Consider the following 22,065-nt stretch of genomic DNA (forward strand, 5'->3'; position numbering starts at 1 on the left):
GGAAGGCAAAAGCACAAGACTCAGGAGGAAAGTTAGAAGGAAGCATGGTTCTACATTTTTACATTTTAGGAAAGGGAACTTGCAAGTGTTCTCAGCCCCAGCTCCCCATTTCCAGGCATGTGTGACATGGTAGAGGAGGCAGCCAACCCGCGTCCTATTCTGGACAGCTCTGTGAGAAACCTTCTACATAGGTGCTGGCATGAAAGACACGTGAGATCTCACTAATATTGCGGCCCAATATCCTGTTGGCACACAATGGTTCCACTTGAGTGCTTATTAAAATACTGAAATGGAAGCATGTGACAGCCATAGCTTCTAGGGCCCTCAGGGTCCTCCACAACTCAGCCATGCCCTCAGGAATCCCCCCTCTTCCCCCAAACTACTAAAGGATTCATGTTGATACATCAGGGGCTCCAGATCTTAAAAAGGAGGTGTCCAATCTGATGAGTCTGTGACCACGCTATACTAGTGGTTAAATGTTTTAAATATTCCCCACGCTTGTTAATATCAATCTTAAATCTCTTCTACTTTTTTCTAAAACTCATTTGACAGCTCCCTCGCCCACCATGGAACGCAGAACCACCATGGCTGCCACCCGTACAATGTCCCTTTCATGTGGCAAGGCAGTTACTGTCACATTCTCACCCGGGCTCTGCTTTTCTAGAGAAAAGAACAAACCAGCTTCACACCCTGCCAGTCTCCACAAAGCCTGCGCCATGAGCACATCTCAGGCCCACTCGGACGTGATTCTCTACCTCGCCTCCTGGCAAATCATAATAGTCATGTCCCACAGAATGATTTTGTGCTGGGAAATTTTACATTTTAAAGCAGTTCTTAAAACAACATTGATACAGAGACAACAGTTGAGCAATGCCTGGTGAGTAAGAATGAATAATCATAGAACTCCCTGCCAGGCTTCAAAATATTTATTATTTTTTAGAAATTCAAATTATTTCACTGTACTTTATACTGGAATCCATCATTTTCTGAGGTTTTTCCATTTACACAATGGGAAATATCAAAGAGGTTAAGACGGGCAACACCTACGGAATAAGAAAGTAGCAACTAAATTGAAATATATTCCACAGCAGGCGTCATAAAAGAGATGCAAATTAAAACACTGAGATAATATTTTCATCAACTCAATTAGAAAAAGTTTCCTTTCAGGACTGGGTGGTGGTGCAGTGGTAGCACAATGCTCTGCAACAGAAGACCCACATGGGAAGGTTCTGGGTTCACATCCAGGGACCTTCCTGAACACACCAGGTCTGCACAAGCCTGTGACCCATGAACGACTGAGGCTGAGAATAGACTGCAACATCAAGACCTTATTGGGGAAGGGTTCCTCCCTCCCTCCCTCTCTCTGTTTCTGTCTCTCTTGCTCATGGAAGAAATAAATGAACCTTCCAAAAATAAACAGAGAAAATTTTTATTTCAAATGCTAGCCAGAATTAAGTGACAGAGGTATCCCAGGACCTAACTACTAGAAGGATCCACTGATCCAGTTTTTCTGGAAACCAGTTAACAGTATGTATCAAGATCCTTAAATTTTTTTGAGAGGTTTTTGCTATAGGGTGCCTGTGCTCACCAGAAAAACAGAGAGAGACAGAGAGACAGAAAGCGAGAAATTGCCCCAAGGGTCAGGGGGATGGCCTCCCCACAATCCCTTCTCCTCCATTCTCCTCTCAGGATCTTGGGCACGCCCACACATGCACCTAGCGTGAGTTTAAGCCACCAGGTCCAGGACTCGAACCATGGTCAACTACATGGGAGTCCAGTGACATAGCCATTACGCTATCTGCTGGTCCCAAGCTCCTTAAAATTCTTTATGCATTGGGGCCAACAGATGGCATGGTGGTTAAGACACTGGATTTTCATATAGCCAACTGCATTCGAGTCCCAGACCTAGCAGCTTGTTTTCTCTCCTCTCCTCTTCTCTCTTCTCTTCTCTTCTCTTCTCTTCTCTTCTCTTCTCTTCTCTTCTCTTCCTCTCTCTCTCTCTCTCTCATACGCATGCCCTATAGCAAATTTTAAAGTAATAGTAAATAAAATTAAACAGTGACCCTTTAGTTTGTCATAGGAGTCTATTCAAAATCAATAATCTAGGACCAGCAAGTGGCCTGGAGGTTAAGATGACTGGATCCCACATGGCCAACTTTATGGTTTGAGTCTCAGACCTGAAGGCTTGAAGATCATCTGGGTGCATGTGCATGAATGCTCAAAATTCCAAGAGAAAACTGGAGCAGAAAGGATTACAGCAAGGCCATCCCCTGGAAGGTGATTTCTCGTTTTCTTCTCTCTCTCTCTCTCTGGATGTACCCTATAGGAAAAACTGGAAAAATGAAACAAATCTGTAATGCAGACATTTCATTATGAATATGTTCACCAAGGTATTGTCTGCAGTAGGAACAAATTTGAATATACATTATTGAGTAAATCATTATATATCCATAAAGTAGAAAACAGAGCAGATACAAGTATTTGCAAATAATTTGGAATTTCATGGTAAAATGTTCAGTAAATTACAAGCTACCTATGAAAGTATATAATCAGTGCTTCTGTATAGGGGGTATAGAGAAAAAGATTGGAGGAAAATACAGAGGGTCTTCAAAGCTTTCTTGAAAAATGTATATTATGAAAAACCTATGAATGATTGCAAATATTTTTACCAAAATTAACTTAAACTTTATTTCCATTTTTCCATAAACTTTTTGAAGGCCCCTCATATACCCAAATATTAGTAGCAGTTGTCTGCTAATGAGATTAAAGGTGATTTTTATTTTAATACTTCTCTGAATCTCACAAATTCTCTAAATAAAGTGTGCATATATTAGACTGCTTTTATATCAGCTGTGGGGTTTTTATTTTTATTTTTTGTTTTTTACATGAGCAAGAGAGACAGCACATCCCCCTCCCAACAGGGTCTTGACACAACAGTTCATCCCCAGTCCTCTGCCAGCCCCAGTTCATCAGCCGATGTGTGCCTGGAATACTCAGAAAGGCTTCCATACTTGAAACTCCCAAACTCCCCAAGGGGGTTTACCTCACAGAGCATCATGTTTTATTGCTGTGCCCCTGACTAACCCTGGCTGTGTGTGTGGGTTTTTGTAACAATCCTTAAAGTTCTTGTCTTTTGGAGATAGGCATTGACATCTTTACAAATGAACTACCGTGATGTCTTAAGACATCACTATAAGACAAGACTATAAGACACATATGGTCACCAGAGAGAGATGGAGAGAGAGAGAGAGAAATTGAAATAGCAAGCCGCCATGTCAGGGACTCGAACTATGGTTAGCCATGTGGGAGTCCAGCACCTTAACCACCACACCAACTGCTTGTCCTGGATTTGCTTTAAAATGATCTAGCAGTAATAGAGGATAAAGAGTGGATGAAGTTATAGATGCAAAAAATGGCCATGTGTTGAGACCAGCAGATGGTGTAATGTTTATGCTGCTGGGTTCCCATGTAGCTGACCACAGTTCAAGTCCCAGATCCAGCAGTTTAAAACTTACACCGGGCACATGTGCATGCCCGCCAGAATGCCAAGAGGAGATCAGAGAAGAAAGGATTGCAGCATGGCCATCCTCCCTCGGGAGTGATTTCTCGCTTTCTGTCTCTCTGTCTCTCTCTGTCTCTCCAGCAAGTACACATGCCCTATAGCAAAAATCTCTCTCTAAAAAGAAAGGCCATGTGTTAATGACTGCTGCAGCTAGATGCCTGGAGGCTCATCATACTATTTTCTCTACTGCTGTGTGCATTTAAAATTTTCCATGATAAAAATATTTCTCTGTCTATATATATAACATATACATATATTATATATATATAATTATATATATAACATATGTATAAATATGCATAATTACTATATATACTTCATATTGTCAGAAAGTACATCCACTCACCAGAGAGAGCGAAAGCACTCCACCAGTGGGTTGTAGTCACGCTGCAATCTTTTGGGGCATGTTTTTTTGTTTCTGCTATAGGGTGCAGGTGCTCACCAGAGAGAGGTAGAGAGACAGAGAGAGGGACAATGAGAAATCACCTCCCAGGAGGAAGACCATGCCACAGTCTCTTCTCCTTCATTCTCCTCCTGGGATTTTGGTCACGTACATACACATGCCCAGCGTATTTTTCAAGCTGCCAGGTCCAGGACTCAAATAGCACAGTCAGCCATGTAGGATTCAGCCACCTTGACCTCTGTGCCACCTGCTGGCCCATGCCTGGCATACCTGTCAGGCAACAGGGCCCAGTATTCAGACCACAGTTGGTCATGTGGAATCCATCTTTCCATGTGTAGTGCTTAACCACTATACCATAGGTCTAGCCTCCCAAAACTATTTCTTTTAATGCTAATAAATAGTGGGAGAGAGAGAGAAAATGAAAATAATAATAGCAATTAACCAAAGCAAAACCAACAGCAATTAACTGAAGTACAAATCTGACCATGATCTCAGCTTTTCACCTGCAGCCTGCCATTTTCAAAATCCCATTAGTGAGAGCCAGGTTCATCACCTGGTACCAGCAAGTCTGCCTTTCTCATATGGTTTTGGATGTATTCACCCAGGTCAACTAAAATTCCATTTCCTCAGCCCTATAAATATCTTACCCAGGAAATATGGGGAATGTGTGCATGTGCGTGTGTGTGTGTGTGTGTGTGTGTGTGTGTGTGTGTGTGTGTTTTGTTTTTTAGCCCTAAAACTACTGACATATCAGACAATATAGGTTTCAAAAACAACTCACTATTCTTGGCTAGATAGTCCTAATATAAAGAAATATAGAGCAGGAGATATTTAGCCATTTGTGACAACTAAACAGAAATGGGCAAAAAGCTCAATGTTTTGATTCTAAGAAATGCCATCCAGAGGAAAATTCAGCAGCTATCTAAACATCACTCAAACCTGCCAGCTCGGAGGAGCATGCTAGGAGGAAAGAGAGGCTTAGACTATAAACTTGGCTCTGGTCCTCCACAGGCTAGTCTCCTCCACTCTGAAGCTTCTCCTAGGCCATAGCGCACGGCAACTGATGCAGGTATTGGGACCCCAGCCCCTTCCAGACCAGCTCTCCAGTCTGACTCAAATCTCCACCTTCACAAATCTGGCTGCTCGACGTCTGCATTCTTGTGGCCCCTGAATGATGCCCATCACAGCTGCATCATATGGAGCTTTCACTGTAAGTGTCCCCAAGTAGATTCTGAGTGACATTAAACCAAACAAGTTGATCACAAATGTATCTACAGAACATTTTGGCCTGAAGTGTGAATTCAATAAAAGTGTAAAGAATAAATATCTTAAGGGACCAGAAGCTGGCATAATGGCTATGTCACTGGACTCCCATGAAGTTGACTATGGTACGAGTCCCAGACCCTGTGGCTTAAACTCAGGCTGGGCCCAAGATCCCAAGAGGAGAATGGAGGAGAAGGGATTGTGGTGTGGCCATCCCCCCTGGGGAGTGATTTCTCACTTTCTGTCTCTCTTTCTGGTGAATGCACATGCCATATAGCAAAAACACCTCTTCAAAAAGAAAAAAAGAATGAACATATTAAGAAAATGGTAAAAAAAATCAGTTACAATGCAATCTATGTGGAACCCTGAAATTACACATGCTGTTTTTGAAGTTTATGTATTTATTTATTCTGTGAGTAAGAGAGATCCAAAGATGGATAGAGACAGAGTGACAAGCACCCCTAACAAGGTCTTGACACTATGACCTACTCCTAGCTTCAGCTAGCACTCCATCATAGGCATGCACATGCCTGCTATGTCCAAGGAGGTCTCCAGACATGAATCCAGAACCTTCCTATGTGGGACAGCCTCACAAAGGGTTGCATTTTACCACTGCACCACCGTTAGTCCCCCTGAAATTACACACACTCTTGAATACAGGCTAATGGATAGGCACATCTCTGGGAAGAGTCCACAGTTTTCATTCAGTTGTAAAGTGGTCCATGGCTCCCGCCAATCACCCAAAATTGTCTTAAATTTCTTGAGCAAGTATGTGGACTGAGCTGAGGTACTAACGTTCTTCAGAAGTCACAACTTGCATTCCAGTGTTAGCTTACTTTGTTTTGGTGACATAGGCACACCTGTGAGGGACCTTGGGAAAACAAGTAACCTTTCAAGGAGGAGAAGACCCTTGTAATATACTAATTTTAGAAATAATTACAAATGGAAAGAAATCACCATTGTAAGGAATATTTTTCCTCTTCAAGTAGGTAACACAGTACCCTCTCTGAAGGGAAACAGGTATCTGAAGACCAATGCAGATTGATCCTAGCAGTGAATTAATTGAGCAAATACTCTTTCTTCAAATGCTGTATTGTATTATTCTGATTTTTTTACTCTGTACATAATCACCTACTGCTAAATCAATAAATAAATAGAAATAATATATCCATTTCCATCATAGGGAAAGTTAGAAAACTTGAATGGGTAGATAAAGCATTTGGAACTTAATTTCTGGTTTTGTTGTTCCTTGAGGGGATGTGGAAGGGGGGCAGGTGGATGAGGAGATAAACAGAATAGTACTCAGAGCATTTTCTGCTTTAAGCAAATGTTCAAGATGTAGGGGAGTACAACTGACCAAAAAGAACAATTTGATAACTGAAAAATCAAAGAAGGGTCTGGCTATCTCTTTAGAATATAAACATATGACTGTAGTAAGGTGTGCAAAAATTGTGAGTATACTTCAATAAGTAGCAATGATTAACTCGATGCAATTTAAAAAATACCCCATTTAGAGATTATTGGCAACTATTCTAAATACCATCTTCTATAGATGAGCTTCTTAGCCAAAAATCATCTCCACTAGTAAATATGATGCCAGCTGACCTACTTATATTTATATTTATATATGAGTGTGTGAGTTGATATATACATAGGTTTTCTGCTTTTCAAATATCATCTACCCTTCAGGATGATGTAAAGTCCTCTGGGGATTTGAGCTGATGATGCAGGGATCATAAATTCCTCCCCCATGCCAGGCAAATTTATATTGAATTACTCACACACTTGGAGAAAGTGAGAATGTTGGTTTTCAGCCAAATCCAAGGGCCTAAAGCACCAGAACTTGGGGATTTAAAAAAAAAATTAAGGATTTGAGAAGTACAGAGTGTCTGAAGAAGAAAGAACGTTAGAAGTGACCCAAACCAACCTTGCCAATGCAAGCTCAATTCTCTATCCCATTCCTGACAGACTCTTAACTCAGTCACATCCTGACAGATATGTCCTATTCTATGAAACACTGCAGCTTTCTATTAGAGACCTAATTGCCAAACCGAATTCCCGATATCATGCTGAAACTTAACTCCTTATAATTGCACTCTCAGCTCTGCCCCCAGAACAACATCAAAAGATTAAGACTAAACCTTCCACCCTGTAACAGCCCATGGGGTATCTGAACATATCTCTCATATCTTCTCTGAGATTTTCTTTCTTCAGTCTGCACATCCCTAAATCATTCTTCTGAAAGCTTACACAATCCTAAAGGCTCTTGTTCTGTACACATTGCAATTGTTCAGCCTCTTTACATAACTTCCCCCAGACTCAAGTGCAATATAGGTAATGGTGTCCATTGTACTGGGACATCATCAGTTATACCACTTGAGCATTGTTTCTACACCCATTCTCAGAGAGGAATCCAGGACTGTCTTTACCAGTGACATTTAAGGGGCGAGAATGCAACCCAGTTTTAGTGACTTAGATGTAAGGGAAGATCTACTCTAAGGAAGGAATAGAGGCCCCAGAAGGAAGCTTATTTTTCTCTCCCTTTTCTTCCTGTTTTAGCTGCTGACCTGGGAAGCTATGATGGCTGGAACAGAGGCAGCCATCTTGTGCCAGATATACCAGCAGCTAAGGAAGGCAAAGTAGAAGAATAGAAAGGCCTGAGTTCTTGATACATTAAAAAGTCACTAAAGTAGACCTAGGACTTCTTACTAAATGAAAAACTGAGAGTTTTAATAGTTTCAGCCTTTACTGTTTGTCAACTATTCTGTTACTTGCAGCTGAAATCAGTCCTAACACAAGACGAGATAATAATGGAGCTATCACCTGGCTTGATTTAGATTTATAGAAATGTAACCTCTGGTAAAGCAGGTGGCATAGTGGTTAAGGTGCTGGACTCCCACATGGCTGACTGTGGCTCAAGTCCCAGATGTGGTGGCTTGAAAATCACACTGGGTATGTGTGCATGTACGCCCAAAATCATAGGAAGAGAATGGAGGAAAAGGGGCTGTGATGGGGCCATCCCTCCAGAGGGATAATTTCTCACTTTCCCTTTCACCATCTCTCTCCTCTCAGTCAAGCACACATATTGTACCCTTTGGCAAAACTTTTTTTTTTTTAAAAAGTAACCTCTAATTTTTAAGAGCTATATCACTATTTTGAGTTCTCTGAGTTTCTGGTTAATGCAAAACAAACAAATAAATAAAAATTCTGCCATTGGTTATTATAATTTTAGAAGTATAATTGAAGTATAAGTGACAAGTAAAAATTATATATAATTACAGGTACAACATGATATTTATTTATATATGTACATATACGTGTGTGTGTGTATATATATATATATATATATATATATATATATATACGCATTATGAAAAGACTACCACACCAAGCTAATTAATATAACCACCACATTGAACCTACTTTCTTAGTAGAGAACATGCTTAAATAAGTGTGTGAATTTAACTAAATGTGAGGTAGCAGAGAGGGAAAGACTGGAGTGAACCTGAAAAATGCATGGCCTCTTCCAAAGATATTAAAATTCAAGTATTTTAAGGAGGGCCAGCAGATATCATGGGGGGTAAGGCAGCTGGATGGCACATGGCCAACTGCATTGTTCAAGTCCCAAACTAGGAGTCTTGAAAAACACGCTAGGCACCTATACATGTGTGCCCAAACTCCCACAAGTAGAATGGAGGAGAAGGGATTACAATGTAGCCATCCTCCGACCGGTGTCTTCTCACTTCTCTCTCACTTCCTTTCTGTCTCTCTCCTGCGAATGCCTCTGGCAAAATTAAAAAAAAAAAAAAAAAGAAAGAAAGAAATTCAAGCATTAATGTATCCATGAACCAGATTCAGCATATAGTCCACCAGTCATGTCCCTTACAAAAATCATTCCTGAGGGACCTACAGATGGCCTAATGGTTACGTTACTGGTCTCCCACATAGTCAACCCCAGTTTGAGTCCCAGACCCCGCAGCTTAAAACTCATGTCGGGAGCATGTACATGTGTGCCCGAGATCCCAAGAGGAGAAGGGGTTGTGGCATGGCCATCCTCCATAGGGGATGATTTCTCGCTTTCTCTCTCTCTCTCTGTCTCTCTCTCTCTGTCTCTCTCTCTCTCTCTCTGTCAAGCACACATGCCGTATTGCAAAAATCTCCCTAAAAATAAAAATCCTGAGTTAAGAAATCACATATTCTCCTTCTTACAATCGTACAAAATCTTCTTAAAGCCTTGGTCAGGTACTAGTCAAAAGACAGAAACTTCCAGTTGTAAGATAAATAAATAGGTTCTGGAGACCTAATGCACAGCATGGTGACTACAGTTAATAAAAACTGTACATGAAATTTACTAGGAGACAGTAAGGTGGTAACACAACTGGATCTACATGAGAAGAATCCTGGGTTCATATCCCAAGAACTCCCTGAATATTCTGGTTTATGCATGCCTGTAATCTGAGCTGGTTAAGACTGGGGATGGATGGTGGCATGAAGACCATTTTGGTGGTGCCTGAACCTCTGTCTCTTTCCATGTCTCTCTCATGGAAGAAATAAATGAACAACTTTTTAAATTTGTTGAAAGAATAGATATTAAGTATTCTCACCATGCACACAGAGAGAGAGAGAGAGAGAGAGATCTATGTGAAGTGATGGATATGTTAATTAGCTTGATCATGATAATAAAAAATCACAGTGTACACTTGAACACATGCAATGTTTATTTGTCAATTATACCTCAATAAAGCTAGTGAGAGGGACCTCTAGTGAGTCTATAGTACAGGTCTATCACTTCAACCTGGAAAGACCATTGTAAATTTTAGTTCCATAAGGGCCAGCAGGTAGCGTAGTGGTTAAGGGCTCTGGACTCCCACATGGCCAACTGCAGTCTGAGTCCCAGACCTGAGGGCTTGCTTTCTCACTCCCATGCCCTCTCTCACTCATTTATCCCTTTCTGGTCAAATTAAAATAAATAATAAATGGACAAATTAAGTTAAATAAAATAATTCTTTAAAAATTTTAATTCCATCATCCAACATCTCTATCATTTTAGTTAAAACAACCAAAATATTAACATTAAAATCTGTTGTCTGTCTTGAATCTAAGTCTCTTCCCTAATTTGATTCACTAGCATTAACTTGAAAGAGTAATAAAAAAAACCAAAGCCCTAGATTCTAGCTGGATAGCTCTGAATGAACCACTGTAACTCTGAACCTTTATTTCCTAATCTTTGAACAATTATGTTTGGGGCTGACAGGTTCCCCAGGCTATTACTAATCTTCGGCAGAGATAAAATGAGAAACCGTGTATGTCTACACTCCACAGCCCTAAGACCAGTGCAAACACGGTCCAATTGGTAGAATTGTTTAATGCAAAGGTCAATGAGATCGTCACCTTCTTACAGTCACTTCTACACCTACCATATGCAACCTTTGGTTTACCAGGATAAAGTTCACAGTAAGTCCTCAGGAAGCAAAGGAAGCTTGTCACAGGTGAGAAGATATGAATCATTCCACATTGGACTCTCCTCTTCTAAAAGTTCTGTGGGATTCATTCCCAGTGTCTTGCAAGGAATGCCCTCATATCACCACATCACCCTCAATAATTTCTTCTGGTTATTGAAAGTACACATATATTGGAGAAAATTAAAATTGCAAGATGCAGATACAATAACAATAGCATTCCTATGAAAGCATTGATTACAAGCCAAGCACCAAGCTACATACTTCATATTCCTGATTTCATTTAAGTTTCACAAGCTTATTAAGTACCTCCAGTTGTCCCCATTTTACAGATGAAGACATTGATGCTCAAAAATATGAAGAACTTCCCCATGATCTCCCAACTTGAAAATAGTAACACCTGAATTGAAACCCAGACAGTCAGGTCAGCTTGTGGTCTGGTGGTTAAGGGAACTGGATCTCACATGGCCAACCATGCAGTTCAGGTCCCAGACCCAGCAGCTTGAAAAATACATTAGGCATGTGTGTGTGTGCCCAAAATCCCAAAAGGAGGAAAAAAGGGAGAAGAAAGGATTGCAGTATGATCACATCCCATTGTAAAGTGCTTTCTCTTTTTCTATCTTCATCTCTCTGTCTCTCTCTGGCAAGCACACATACTCTCTAGCAGATTAAAAAAATAAAAAATAAAAAACAGGCATTCTAACTCAAGATCAAACATATTAAACATATTAATCACATGATAATGACATTCTTTAAAAACATCCATGAGTCTAGCACCCAAAGATAACCACTATTCACATTTTGGTATATATCTTGCCAGTGTTTCCTTGAATATACATAACATTTTCAGAGCTAGAAGTCATAGAGACAATATTGTCCTTATTTTACTGAAGGAGAAGCAGAGGGTCAGAAAGGTGAAGGGCCTTCCCCAAGATCATGCTGATATTTGGAAATAGACTTTAGGTCCTCAGACTTTTGCTCAGGATTTTGTAGGATCCTCCAACTCAAGGCAATTGGTAGTGGATGCCTGAAGTTCTGTGTTGAGTAAGACTTAAGGTCTGTGAGCTCAACAGGATGAAGAATTGCAGGAGATCAATGATAGTAGGAGCAACATGTGACAACATGGCCATATGCATGTCATGGATTTGCTGCCTTACTAAGGAAGAGCTCCCAGAAGAGAAAAAAAGAATGTCCATGAAAGGCTCTCTTTTAATTGAGTGGATTTTTTTTTTTTTTTGATAAGCTGTTTGAGTTCCCTGTATATTCTGGTTACCAGTCTCTAATCTGAGACATAGTTTGCAAATACATTCTCCCATTCCAAGGGGTGTTGATTCACTCTAATTATTGTTTCTTTTGCTTTGAGGAAGTTTTTAATCTGATGTAATGGCACTTGTCTATCTTTGGGATTATTGCTTGTGCTTTTACACAGGGATTAAATGTAAATAAATAAATAAATAAATGGCCCTCTAAACTAAGACCAGCTTCTTTTCTACTTACATCAGTTATCTCAGAATCCAATGCCTTGGGCCAGCTGATAGCTTGGTGGTAAGTAAGCTGGATCCCACATGGCCCACTGAGTGGTTCGAGTCCCAGACCCAGTGGCTTGAAAAACATGCCAGGCATATGTGCGTATGCCCCTCCAAAAAAGCCAATGCCTTCAGGGTCAAGTACATAGCATAATGATTGAAATAGGGCCAGCTGCCGTGGCACAGGTGGTAGGGCATTGATGCATGAGACTGTGTGGGAGGCTTGGGTTCAGTTCCTGGACCAGCCAAAAGTAGGCCAGCTCCAGTGATGACACCTATAATCCCCACTAACTGGGGGGCTGAGGCACATGGATAACAACAGCAAGATTCCATCAAAAATGCCTTTATTTCTATCTCTCCCTCTCTCTCGGAAGAAAGAGGAGGGAAGGGGAAGAATAATGAAGAAAGGGAGAATGCCTGCCAGTCTAAGGGTGGGAGTAAGGTAGAATTTGTGTAGAAAAGTGAACCCAGTATGACCAGGCCTTGTGCTTTTTTCAAAGCATGAGATTTTTAGATTTTGTTTTTAATGTGCTAACCTCCCATTTTAAAATGTTGGCAACTAATTCGAATTTGAAAGATAAAGGGTAGAGAGTTCAGAACAAACAAAACATACCAGCTAATACATAAAACCTCCCACGTGGTTACATGGTGACCTCTCAGAGATACCACTCATTCTCTCACAAATCCAAGATTCAATTCCTTTTTCTCCTCTCTGCAACCCCCCCCCACTTCATTCCTCTCTTCTCCACTCCCACTCTACCAAAAGTAGCATTTCCCATCTGAGCTACCAGAGTGAAGATAAACATCACTTCAGACCCACTGGCCCACAGTTAAAAAGAGCCAAGCGATTCCTGATAACTCAAGGCCCATCAGAGAGTTAGTCCCATGACTGGGAAGGTGTCTGCTGCTCTCTGCTGACTTAGATGAGGGGAAGTCGATCGCTGCATCTGACAAGCCACATGGAAAAGACTGAAGGTGGCCTCCCCATTGTACCTGGTGCCTCTAGAGCAGAAGCAGAATCCCCGACATTCCAATCTGCCTGTCTGCCCTTTCCATGAGCTTTCAGCGTCTAGTGGGAAGGCCCATCACTCACATCCAAACTCCAGGGCTGCCAGGTTCCACGAGTACCAACCTCCACCTCCTGCTAGGAGCTGTTGCCCAGCAGTATTCCATGGGCCTTCTGTATGTAACCCCCAAATTTATGTTGATCCCCAGGATGGCTAGCAATTACCTGCCCACTAGAGAGCACAGGAGACTTGGCACACACCTACAGAACCAGTCGGCATCCATGGAAGAAACACCACATGAATACCCTGAGCCACCCTATGATACGTTTGTCTGGAAGCTACAGAAAATTGGCATCACAACCAATGACTTGATTCATTCAATTAACAAACATCGACCAAGTTACAAATGCAATGGGCAAGACCAGTGCAAGGTGGCAAAAAGGACACATGAGCCTACACTTTCAGGCTACACTGCAGTGCCGGAAGCCACGTGGCCAACTGTGGTTTAAGGTCCCTGGATCAGCTTGAAAATACATCAAGTGTGTGAGCATGTGTACAAGATCCTGCTGAGCTAGGGCCCAGGGAAGAGGATCACAGCACAAGGCCCTGTCGAGGGTGTTTCTGCTTCTCTCTATATATATCATGGATAAAATAAGTAGACTTTAAAAAAAATTTTTTTTTTCTAAAAGGACACATAGGGGGCCAGCAGGTGATGTGGTGGTTAAGAGCACTGGACTCCCACGTGGTCAACCACAGTTCAAGTCCTGGACCTGGAGCCTTGCTTTCTCATTTTTCCCCTCCCTCTCTCTTTCTCTCTCTTACTCTGCCACTCTCTGGCCAAATTAAAATAAATAAATAAAGTTAAATAATTCTAAAAAAAAAAAAAAAAAGGACACACAGAGCCAGCCAGGTGGAGTGGTAGCTAAGCTGGCTGGATCACACATGGCCAAGTGTAGGGTTTGAGTCCCAGACCTGGAGGCTCAGGAAATATGCTAGATGTAGGTGCATGCATGCCCAGAATCCCAAGAGGAGAATAAAGGAGAAGGGAATGGAACATAGCCATCTCCTCTGGGAGGCAGGGGGATTTCTCTCTTTCTCTGGCAAGTGTACATGCCTTATAGCAAACAAACAAACAAAACAAAACAAAAGAATTAAATTAAAACAAAACACATATGGGCCAGAAAAGAATCTTTCTAAAGATGGAAAAATAGAGTAGTAGTTATTGCAGTATAAATAGAACACTCTTCAGCCATTTAAAATCAAGTTTGAGAAGCCTATTAAATGATAAGGAAAAATTACAAGAATATGTAATCAAGGTTTTTTTTTTTTAAAAAAAAGCAAGTTTTGAAATAAAAGTGGGTCAATAACCCACATTCAATAACCCTTTCTTAAGACAGAACTTACAGAGAAAACTTTCATAATTTTAACATTTGCATGGCATTGCTTAGAAGTAAGAGGCTCATAGATCAAAAACAGAGAGGGATCTCTAAAAATAAATGAATCCAAAAATGGGCTTCTACAAGGTCAAGTAGGAATCAAAACCACGTGATTCATGAGGGCTGGAGACGAGTCCAATATGAGTCACAAGAGCAGCAATGTCAACATGCACACAGGGAGAAGGGGCAGAACTGAACCCAGCCTCGTGCTTCCAACTCTGGACAGGCTGGAACATCTGCACCATCCACCAAGCTACAGTCCAAAAAGAGGCGCTATCTGCATCAAGGAGTGAAGATGAAGTCATATGCAAGAAACTGGGATCCAAGCCTGCACCATAGGCTATGTAGAGCTGGAAGACAGCACTGAGCTGAGCTGCTGACGGGAGCTCTAGTTTAAAAGCACACACCTGGGAGCCAACAGGGGTCATGGTAGTTAAGGTGCTGGACTCCCACATGGCTGGCTGTAGTTTGAGTCTCAGACATGGAGGCTTCCTTTCTCATTTTCTGTCTCTCTCTTCATCTCTCTGGTGATCATACGTGCCCTATAGCAAATTTTAAAATAATAGTAATGAATAAAGTTAAATAATTCTTTTTCCTTAAAAAAAAAAAAAGCACACACTTGTACAGATAGGGCAGAAGGAGTCATAAAATTGCCTTGAAAATAAGTTCACAAAAATTAGAAAACCTATGAGGACATCCCATTAATAGACTCTACAAATGGAAGAATTCATGAGCAAAGAAGCAAAGATGCTAGGGTCATTGGAGGACTTTAAAAAAGTGTTATTTAAAAATGTCAGAGGGCCAGAGGACTTAAATGCCCAGTTCACACACACAAAGTGGTAAGTATGTATGCATAGAACGAAAAACAGATGTATGGAAAGGGACCAGTTATAACCTTGGAAATAAAGTGTATCATGATTAAAATTAGAAGCTCAACAGATAGGCAAAATAATAGACAAGCAAAACAAGTATTTAACTGGCATTTCAAATTTAAGAAATCTTCCTGAACACAGGACAGACAACCAAAAAAAAATTTTTTTAAGCTGAAATGCATGGAAAATTGGTTGAGAAACTCTCTCTCTCCCTCTTCATTTTATATATATATATATATGTATATATATATATATAGTTATATAAAATTTATGAAGATGTATATTACAAAAGAGCTATGAATTTCAAAATATTTTTGCACAAAAATAAACTCATACTTTCATTCTATTTTTCCACAGCCTTTTTGAAGTCCTTTCATATACCCAGAAAGAGAGAAAAGATATAATGGAGAGAATGTGTTCCACAGACAGTGAAAGAGAGTTTCCCAAAATTAAGGAAAAACCTAGGTCTGGAGCCAGCAGGTGGCATGGTAGTTGAGACGCTGGACTCCCACATGGCCGACCACAACTCCAGTCCCGGACCTGGCGGCTTTGCTTTCTCACTTTCCTTCTGTCTCTGTCTATCTATCTCTGGTGAGCATGCTTTCCTTAGCAAAGTTAAAAACAATAATAATAATAATAATAATAAATGATATTAAATCAATTTTTTTTATTAAAAAAAAAAGAAAAACCTTGATCTTCTAACTAAGAGAGCCCACAGAGTGCAAAGGACCATAAGCAAAGCTATATCTGGCCTACTGCATTTGGCAGTATGGCATAATACTGAACTTGTAAAAAAAAAAAAAAAAAGAAGAAATAGCGCCGAGAAGCAAATACACAGTCAGCAGTGGTTACTCCTGGTGACAAGACTTGGAGCAAGATTTTTATTTTCTCCTTTAAAGTTTAATGTACTTTCTAAATGCTCTGCAATGAAAAGACGTCATTTCATAAGGTGCTGGTGGAGGAGGAGCTTTTCTTATTTCAAATACACATAAACACACTTAAAAAAAAAGAAATCTGCCCTCGAGGGACTTTGGTTCCAGTGGAGAAGAGGAGCATTTAGAAATACCATATAAAGCAAAAGTCAAGCTGCCAGGAACGGAGGTGGCTGAAATCCAAGCTTCACCTTTCTACCAAGGGGCAGTTAAGAATGAGGGATGGCAGGACCAGCAGTTAGCATAATGGCTATGTTGCTAGACTCCCATGTAGTCAACCATGGTTCAAGTCCCAGACCCAGTGGCTTAAATTCACGAGAGGAGAATGGAGGAAAAGGTATTGTGGTGTGGCCATCCCCTCTGGGGGGGGGAGGGGTGTGATTTCTTGCTTTCTGTCTCTCTGTCTCTCTCTGTCTTTCTGGTGAGCGTACATGCCCTATACCAAAAATCTCTCAAGAAAAAGAATGAGGGGTGGCAGGTGGTCTGAGGACATGAGCACAAACATAAAGGTCTATCCTCTGTTCAGATCACCAGCAACTATTAATACAGCCAGCATGTATTTCATTTGGACGGTCAAAATGGCCAAGCCAAAGTAAGATAAGAACTTTAACTACATCGAGGATTATTTCCTACTCTAATTTAATTATTATTGCTAGACCACCCACTGATACTGGCAAAAATTAACACCTCCATTATAAATTAAATTAGCACCACAAAAACCTGCCACTTTCCACCATTTCAATTATTATAAAGTTTTGTTCTTTTCTTCCAGGGTCAAGCCAGCTGAGGGAAAGGTAAAAATTTGTATGTTGGGGGGGGAGGGGGTAGAGGATGTTTATTTTTAATTGACAATCACGTTAACCCCAGAGGGGCACTATCATGTTGCTCATTTAGAAGTGAAAATAACAAAGGTGTGTTCTGGGTGGCTTTACCAAACAGGGTCATTTTAGGAATAGGCAGAGCAGCCTTGCCATCCAGGGAGGTTGAGTCTGCGATCACAACACCAGTGCACACCCGCACAGGGTAGAATTGGAGGTAACATCTGTGGCTGTCTCTTTGGAGTCCAAATAAACTGTACTCAGCATTCAGCTCTAAATACAAAACAGGTGACGACACCAACCAACTAGATCTGTTACTAATGGAAGGAAAGGCTTTTCACAGCTTGGGCAATCTCTTTTTTCAACATTTCCAGGATTCTCAAAAAACCACTCTTTCAAACAGTCCCTCAATATCTCATGCCCATTGCATATACAGGGGTAAGCCTCAGTGTTACTTCCACTGACTTCTTTGATCTCCTGCCAACTTGCCTTGTCTCCCTACAGTTCCACCAGAATCCCAAAGCAGGAGTCATCTCAAGACTTGGTCTGAACACCCAACAACAGTAAGGAGAACGATTTCCAAGACAGGGGACTCTTCTCTCCATGCCCTATTATATCTCTGCTACGCATCTACAAATATCCTTTCTTGTCTTCCCCTTGCCATTTCCTGATTCCTTTTTCTTTCTTTACTCTAAAATGTGTTCTCACTTCTGTCCACATCCCCTATGAGGCAGTTTTATCCCACAGGAAAGATGCATGCTTCCACCCATTATCCCTGGATTTCTCAAAAACTCCCTTACTGATGCCCCCTTCAGGGAGGAGTGGTTGCTGTTCTCCTTGGTCAGCGTCTCACCTTCTTTGGGTCGAAGCCATTAGTGAGCAGGGTCACCAAATACTGAGAGGGGTGCTCATTGATGAGCCCACTCTCTGCTCCTACTTCTCTGTCTGCAAGTGGATGAACAAGTCCAGTGACAGCCTGAGCCACACACCTGCCAGCTCAGACTTAGAAGAAAGAGACCTGTAAGCCTACCCAGACCTCCCAACCCAAGCCTCAAGACACCATTTCCACTTCAGCTTTTATTTGATTTCTCTACTGGATCTGGAAGATTTACTTTCAATGCGGTTACTGTTTCTTTTGTGTTGGTCCTGTCGTCAAACTTCAGAAGGGAGAGGGATCAGTGGTGAGATTTAGATCCCCACGTCACACCCAGCAGAAATTGCCGTTCTCTCTCTGTGCCTTCTTAAGAAGGCTGGCTCCTCCTCAGGCACAATCCTGCTATGCTTTGCGTAACTCAGAAACTCCTACAAAATGAAACTGAGTTCCTGTCCCTTCTGAGGCTGGGGTGACAAAGTTAATGAATGGGCTTGATTTGCTGGAGTAGAATAGTGCAACTTGGGGCTAGAAAGCCAAGTATCTATTGACAGCTCTTCACCCTTCATGTGGTCTTGGCCACAGCTCCTAACTGCCCTGTGCTTCAGTCACTTACCAAATTTACAGGATGCTCTAGGAAACCCTAGGGCCCTTCCCAGTTCTGAAATGCCGAGACCTTGTTGGCAAGGTACAACTGTTCCCTACTTTCTTCACCCCAGAACGGAACCCCCAAAACAGAAAGGCGGCTGGGAAAATGCCCGACCACACATAGGAATTCTGCTAGGCTGCAAACCATTTAAAATGAATGTTTAATAAGATACCGCATCCGTTGTACATTTCAGCTGAATGTGCTGCAGCCCGGGAGACCTGAAAAAATTAATACAGTTCCCAAAGGAGCCAGTGGGAATTGCTGAGGCAGAGGCAGAATCTGATTTGATGAATATAAAAGTACTTTGAGAGCATCAAAAGGAAAGTGCTTTAACAAACGTCAGCTTGCCCCACTAGATGTCTCCTGCTATCTAAGGACCACACTCCATGAAGGTCTCAAGACAGGGGACAATCTCTCTGAGGCTGAGACAGAGTAACAGTGGCCCTGCCACTCCAATTCTTCCCTCTTCTCGTTCCTCTCCATACATCTCCCTTCCTGCCTTCTTCCCTCGTCCACTTCAACACAATTCCCAAACCAGGCCCTCACAATACCCCACCCAATGCATTAAGCTCTCTCCCCTCTTCTCCAGACCAGTGCACCCAACAATCACAAAAAGACCCTCCTCCCCTATTCTAAGCCAAGAGATCTTGGACACGCTTTCCTTTGTTCTGACACTCAGCCTGGGAACCAACTTCAGTTCCTCCTACCTCTGAGGGTCTTGGAGGCCCTGTCATGAAAAGTCGGCCCCACACAGGGACGCTGTAAGGAAAAGGCCAGGCTGCCCCAGCTGCGGTTCAACTTAGTTCTTCCGCAGAACTCGCTCCACCTGTGCCCCTCTAAGCCAGGGCTTCTGACTTCCCACTTCCGTTCCTCTAATTGCAGAGTGTCTGGCATTTCTCTGCCCCTTTGTGCTTTGCATTTTATTCCACCACAAACCCACACTTCTTATTGTTTCAAATAGTTGTAGTCACTTACCACGAAAGGAGAAAATCGACATTTGTTCCCACAGAACAAACAGGTAAAGTTAATACTATAGGAACCGTATTATCGCAAGTGGTCTCAGGATGGCCTTTGTGCACTTCTTGGAAATCTCCGAACATTCCACCACCAACAACCCCCCCCCCCATCATCCTTCTGCATTCTTGCCTTCTGATGGCCTTTGTGCACTTCTTGGAAATCTCCGAACATTCCCCCACCAACACCCCCCCCCCCATCATACTTCTGCATTTCTGCATTCTTCCCTGCACACCAACCAAAGAGCTCTGGGTACCCCACTTTCAGAACCAAGGCAAAGGCATTTCTGTTCATTTCCAGTTGGAGAGGCAGAACCTGGTTCTCACCAGAGTGGGTGGCTGCAACTCCTCCTTCAGACTGAGCCAGTTGCTAGAGCGCTCAGCACCCGCAGGGCTCCCTTGCAGTGGGTGCCCTCCCGGGGCCTGCAGCCCATCCCCTCCCGCCTTACCTTGTCAGCCATGATCATAGACGCGCCTCCGTGGATGCCCAGGATGGGAATGAAAGTCTGTGAAGAGATAAAATCCAGCATCTGGGCCACAGCCTCCTGGTCAGTGTCATCCCCAAACACAAGGCCATGGATGCGTGCCCCGGACATGAGGTCGCACACGTGCGTGATGAGGCTCTTGGGGTCGGTGCGGTTCATCAGTAGCGCTACCACGTTCACGTCCAACGGCAGCCCGGCTGCCTGCTCCGGGCCCCACAGGTTTCGAAGTTCGCGCTCAGTCACGTCGTGGCTGTGACCCAGCAGCACCGCGATGTTCAGCGCGGGGGGACCCTTCTCCGCCGCCGCGCCCCGCGCGGGACCGCGCCAGACCAGAAGGGCCGGCAGCACAGGCAGGGTCCAGTAGCCCAGTCTGCCCATAGTAGCCACTTACGGTCCCTGCAAGGTGGAGAGTGAGAGGCAGGGCCGCGGTGAGCAAGGGGCCCAGATCAAGGGGATTACCGCCTCGGCCCTCTGCTTTAAGAGCCAGGTGTGGAACCCACCCCCAACGCGGGCTGCGAGAGTCACAGCCTCCAGTCCTCGTCCCCGACGCCATCCACATCCCTCGATCCATCTCCAACTGTGCCCGCAACTCCGAGCCAAGCTAATTTTCCGACGCCGTCCGCAAGTCTATTCTGGGACTCAACCTCCTTCTCGTCCTCTATCTGCATCCGCTGCCCCATGCCAGACTCTGTCCAGATCCCCCACCACATTCCTCAAGTTAGCTGCGAACTACAGAGCCTGAGCGCAGAGCAAGCCAGACACCCCACCCCACTCGGAGGCGCCCTGAGCTAACGCTCTATCCACCCTTCTTCCAGCCTGGGTAAAGCGGACCAAGTTACCGACCCCGCCCCCTGCTCACGCGGAGCGAACTGCAGACTAGACCCGGCACGCGGAGGCGGTGCTGGGACTCCTCTTCCCTGCGCGCGCGCTGAGCTCGTTGGCTGGCCCCGCCCCCTTCGAGCCCGCGGAGTGCACAGCTGAGGCGCCCGCTGCAGACCCCGCGCCTCTCCTGCAGGTTACACCCTCAAGCGCCTGGGGGTGAGGAAGATCGTTTGTAGTCACAGGCACCTCGGTGCCTGGGGGAAGTTGAGGCTCACCCTTCCTCGTGCTAAGGGGCTGTAGAGCAGCTTTCACTCACCTGTAAGCGGCCCGAGGACCCACCCCCCCACACACAAGCGCGCGTGAACACACATGCGAACACACACCCTCTCTCACGCGCGGTGTGTGCAGTGCAGAATTCCAGAGACTGGGCTCGTCGCCCCGCGAGCCAGCGCGTGGGAGCTAGCAAAGAACGTGCGTGCCGGGAAAGGTAGGCTCCCCAGCTTTCAGACGGATGTGGACTGTACAGCCCCTCCCCAGCTTTTCCACTGCGGGTCCTGTTGCCAAGTCTTAGGTGCACGTGGGCAGTGGGCTGCACACGCTTACAGACACGCGCGCTTTCCTGCGCACATCCGCAGGCCGTCGTAAAGGTGCCCACGACCAGCCAGAGTCCTCACACGTCCCCAGGCGGTGCACACGTATGTACCGTACCAGGTGCACTGCCGCGCGTTCCTGCAAATACCAGCTCAGTCGTGCACGCGTGTACAGGCGCGTGCCCCTCCGGCCCGGCGCTGCCAGAGCCGGAGGAAGTTGGGGCGAACTCGCAACGGTTCCAGCTTTTTTTTGGGTGAGCAGCACGGAGCCGCAGCGCCCCCTGGTGCTCCTCCCGCGCCTCGCTAAAGAACTCCCTCTCCCGCTTTCTCTCTCCCTCTCTCGCGAATCCCTCACCC

The 22,065-nt window shown here is 43.7% G+C and overlaps 1 protein-coding gene across 2 annotated transcripts in view; it reads right to left on the reverse strand.

Annotated features, from left to right (window-relative positions):
* GRIN2A (glutamate ionotropic receptor NMDA type subunit 2A) overlaps positions 1–22,065 on the reverse strand; it is a 520,859-nt gene that overhangs the window by 497,344 nt on the left and 1,450 nt on the right. For both annotated transcript variants that reach the window (XM_006146507.1, XM_006146504.2), the window contains exon 3: positions 20,261–20,692. In XM_006146507.1, coding sequence (XP_006146569.1) covers positions 20,261–20,674 — 414 coding nt within the window. In that variant the 5' untranslated portion in view covers positions 20,675–20,692. The remainder of the gene's footprint in view (positions 1–20,260; positions 20,693–22,065) is intronic.

The sequence above is a fragment of the Tupaia chinensis genome, unplaced genomic scaffold (assembly GCF_000334495.1).
Source record: "Tupaia chinensis unplaced genomic scaffold, TupChi_1.0 Scaffold000182_1, whole genome shotgun sequence".
Taxonomy (NCBI): domain Eukaryota; kingdom Metazoa; phylum Chordata; class Mammalia; order Scandentia; family Tupaiidae; genus Tupaia; species Tupaia belangeri.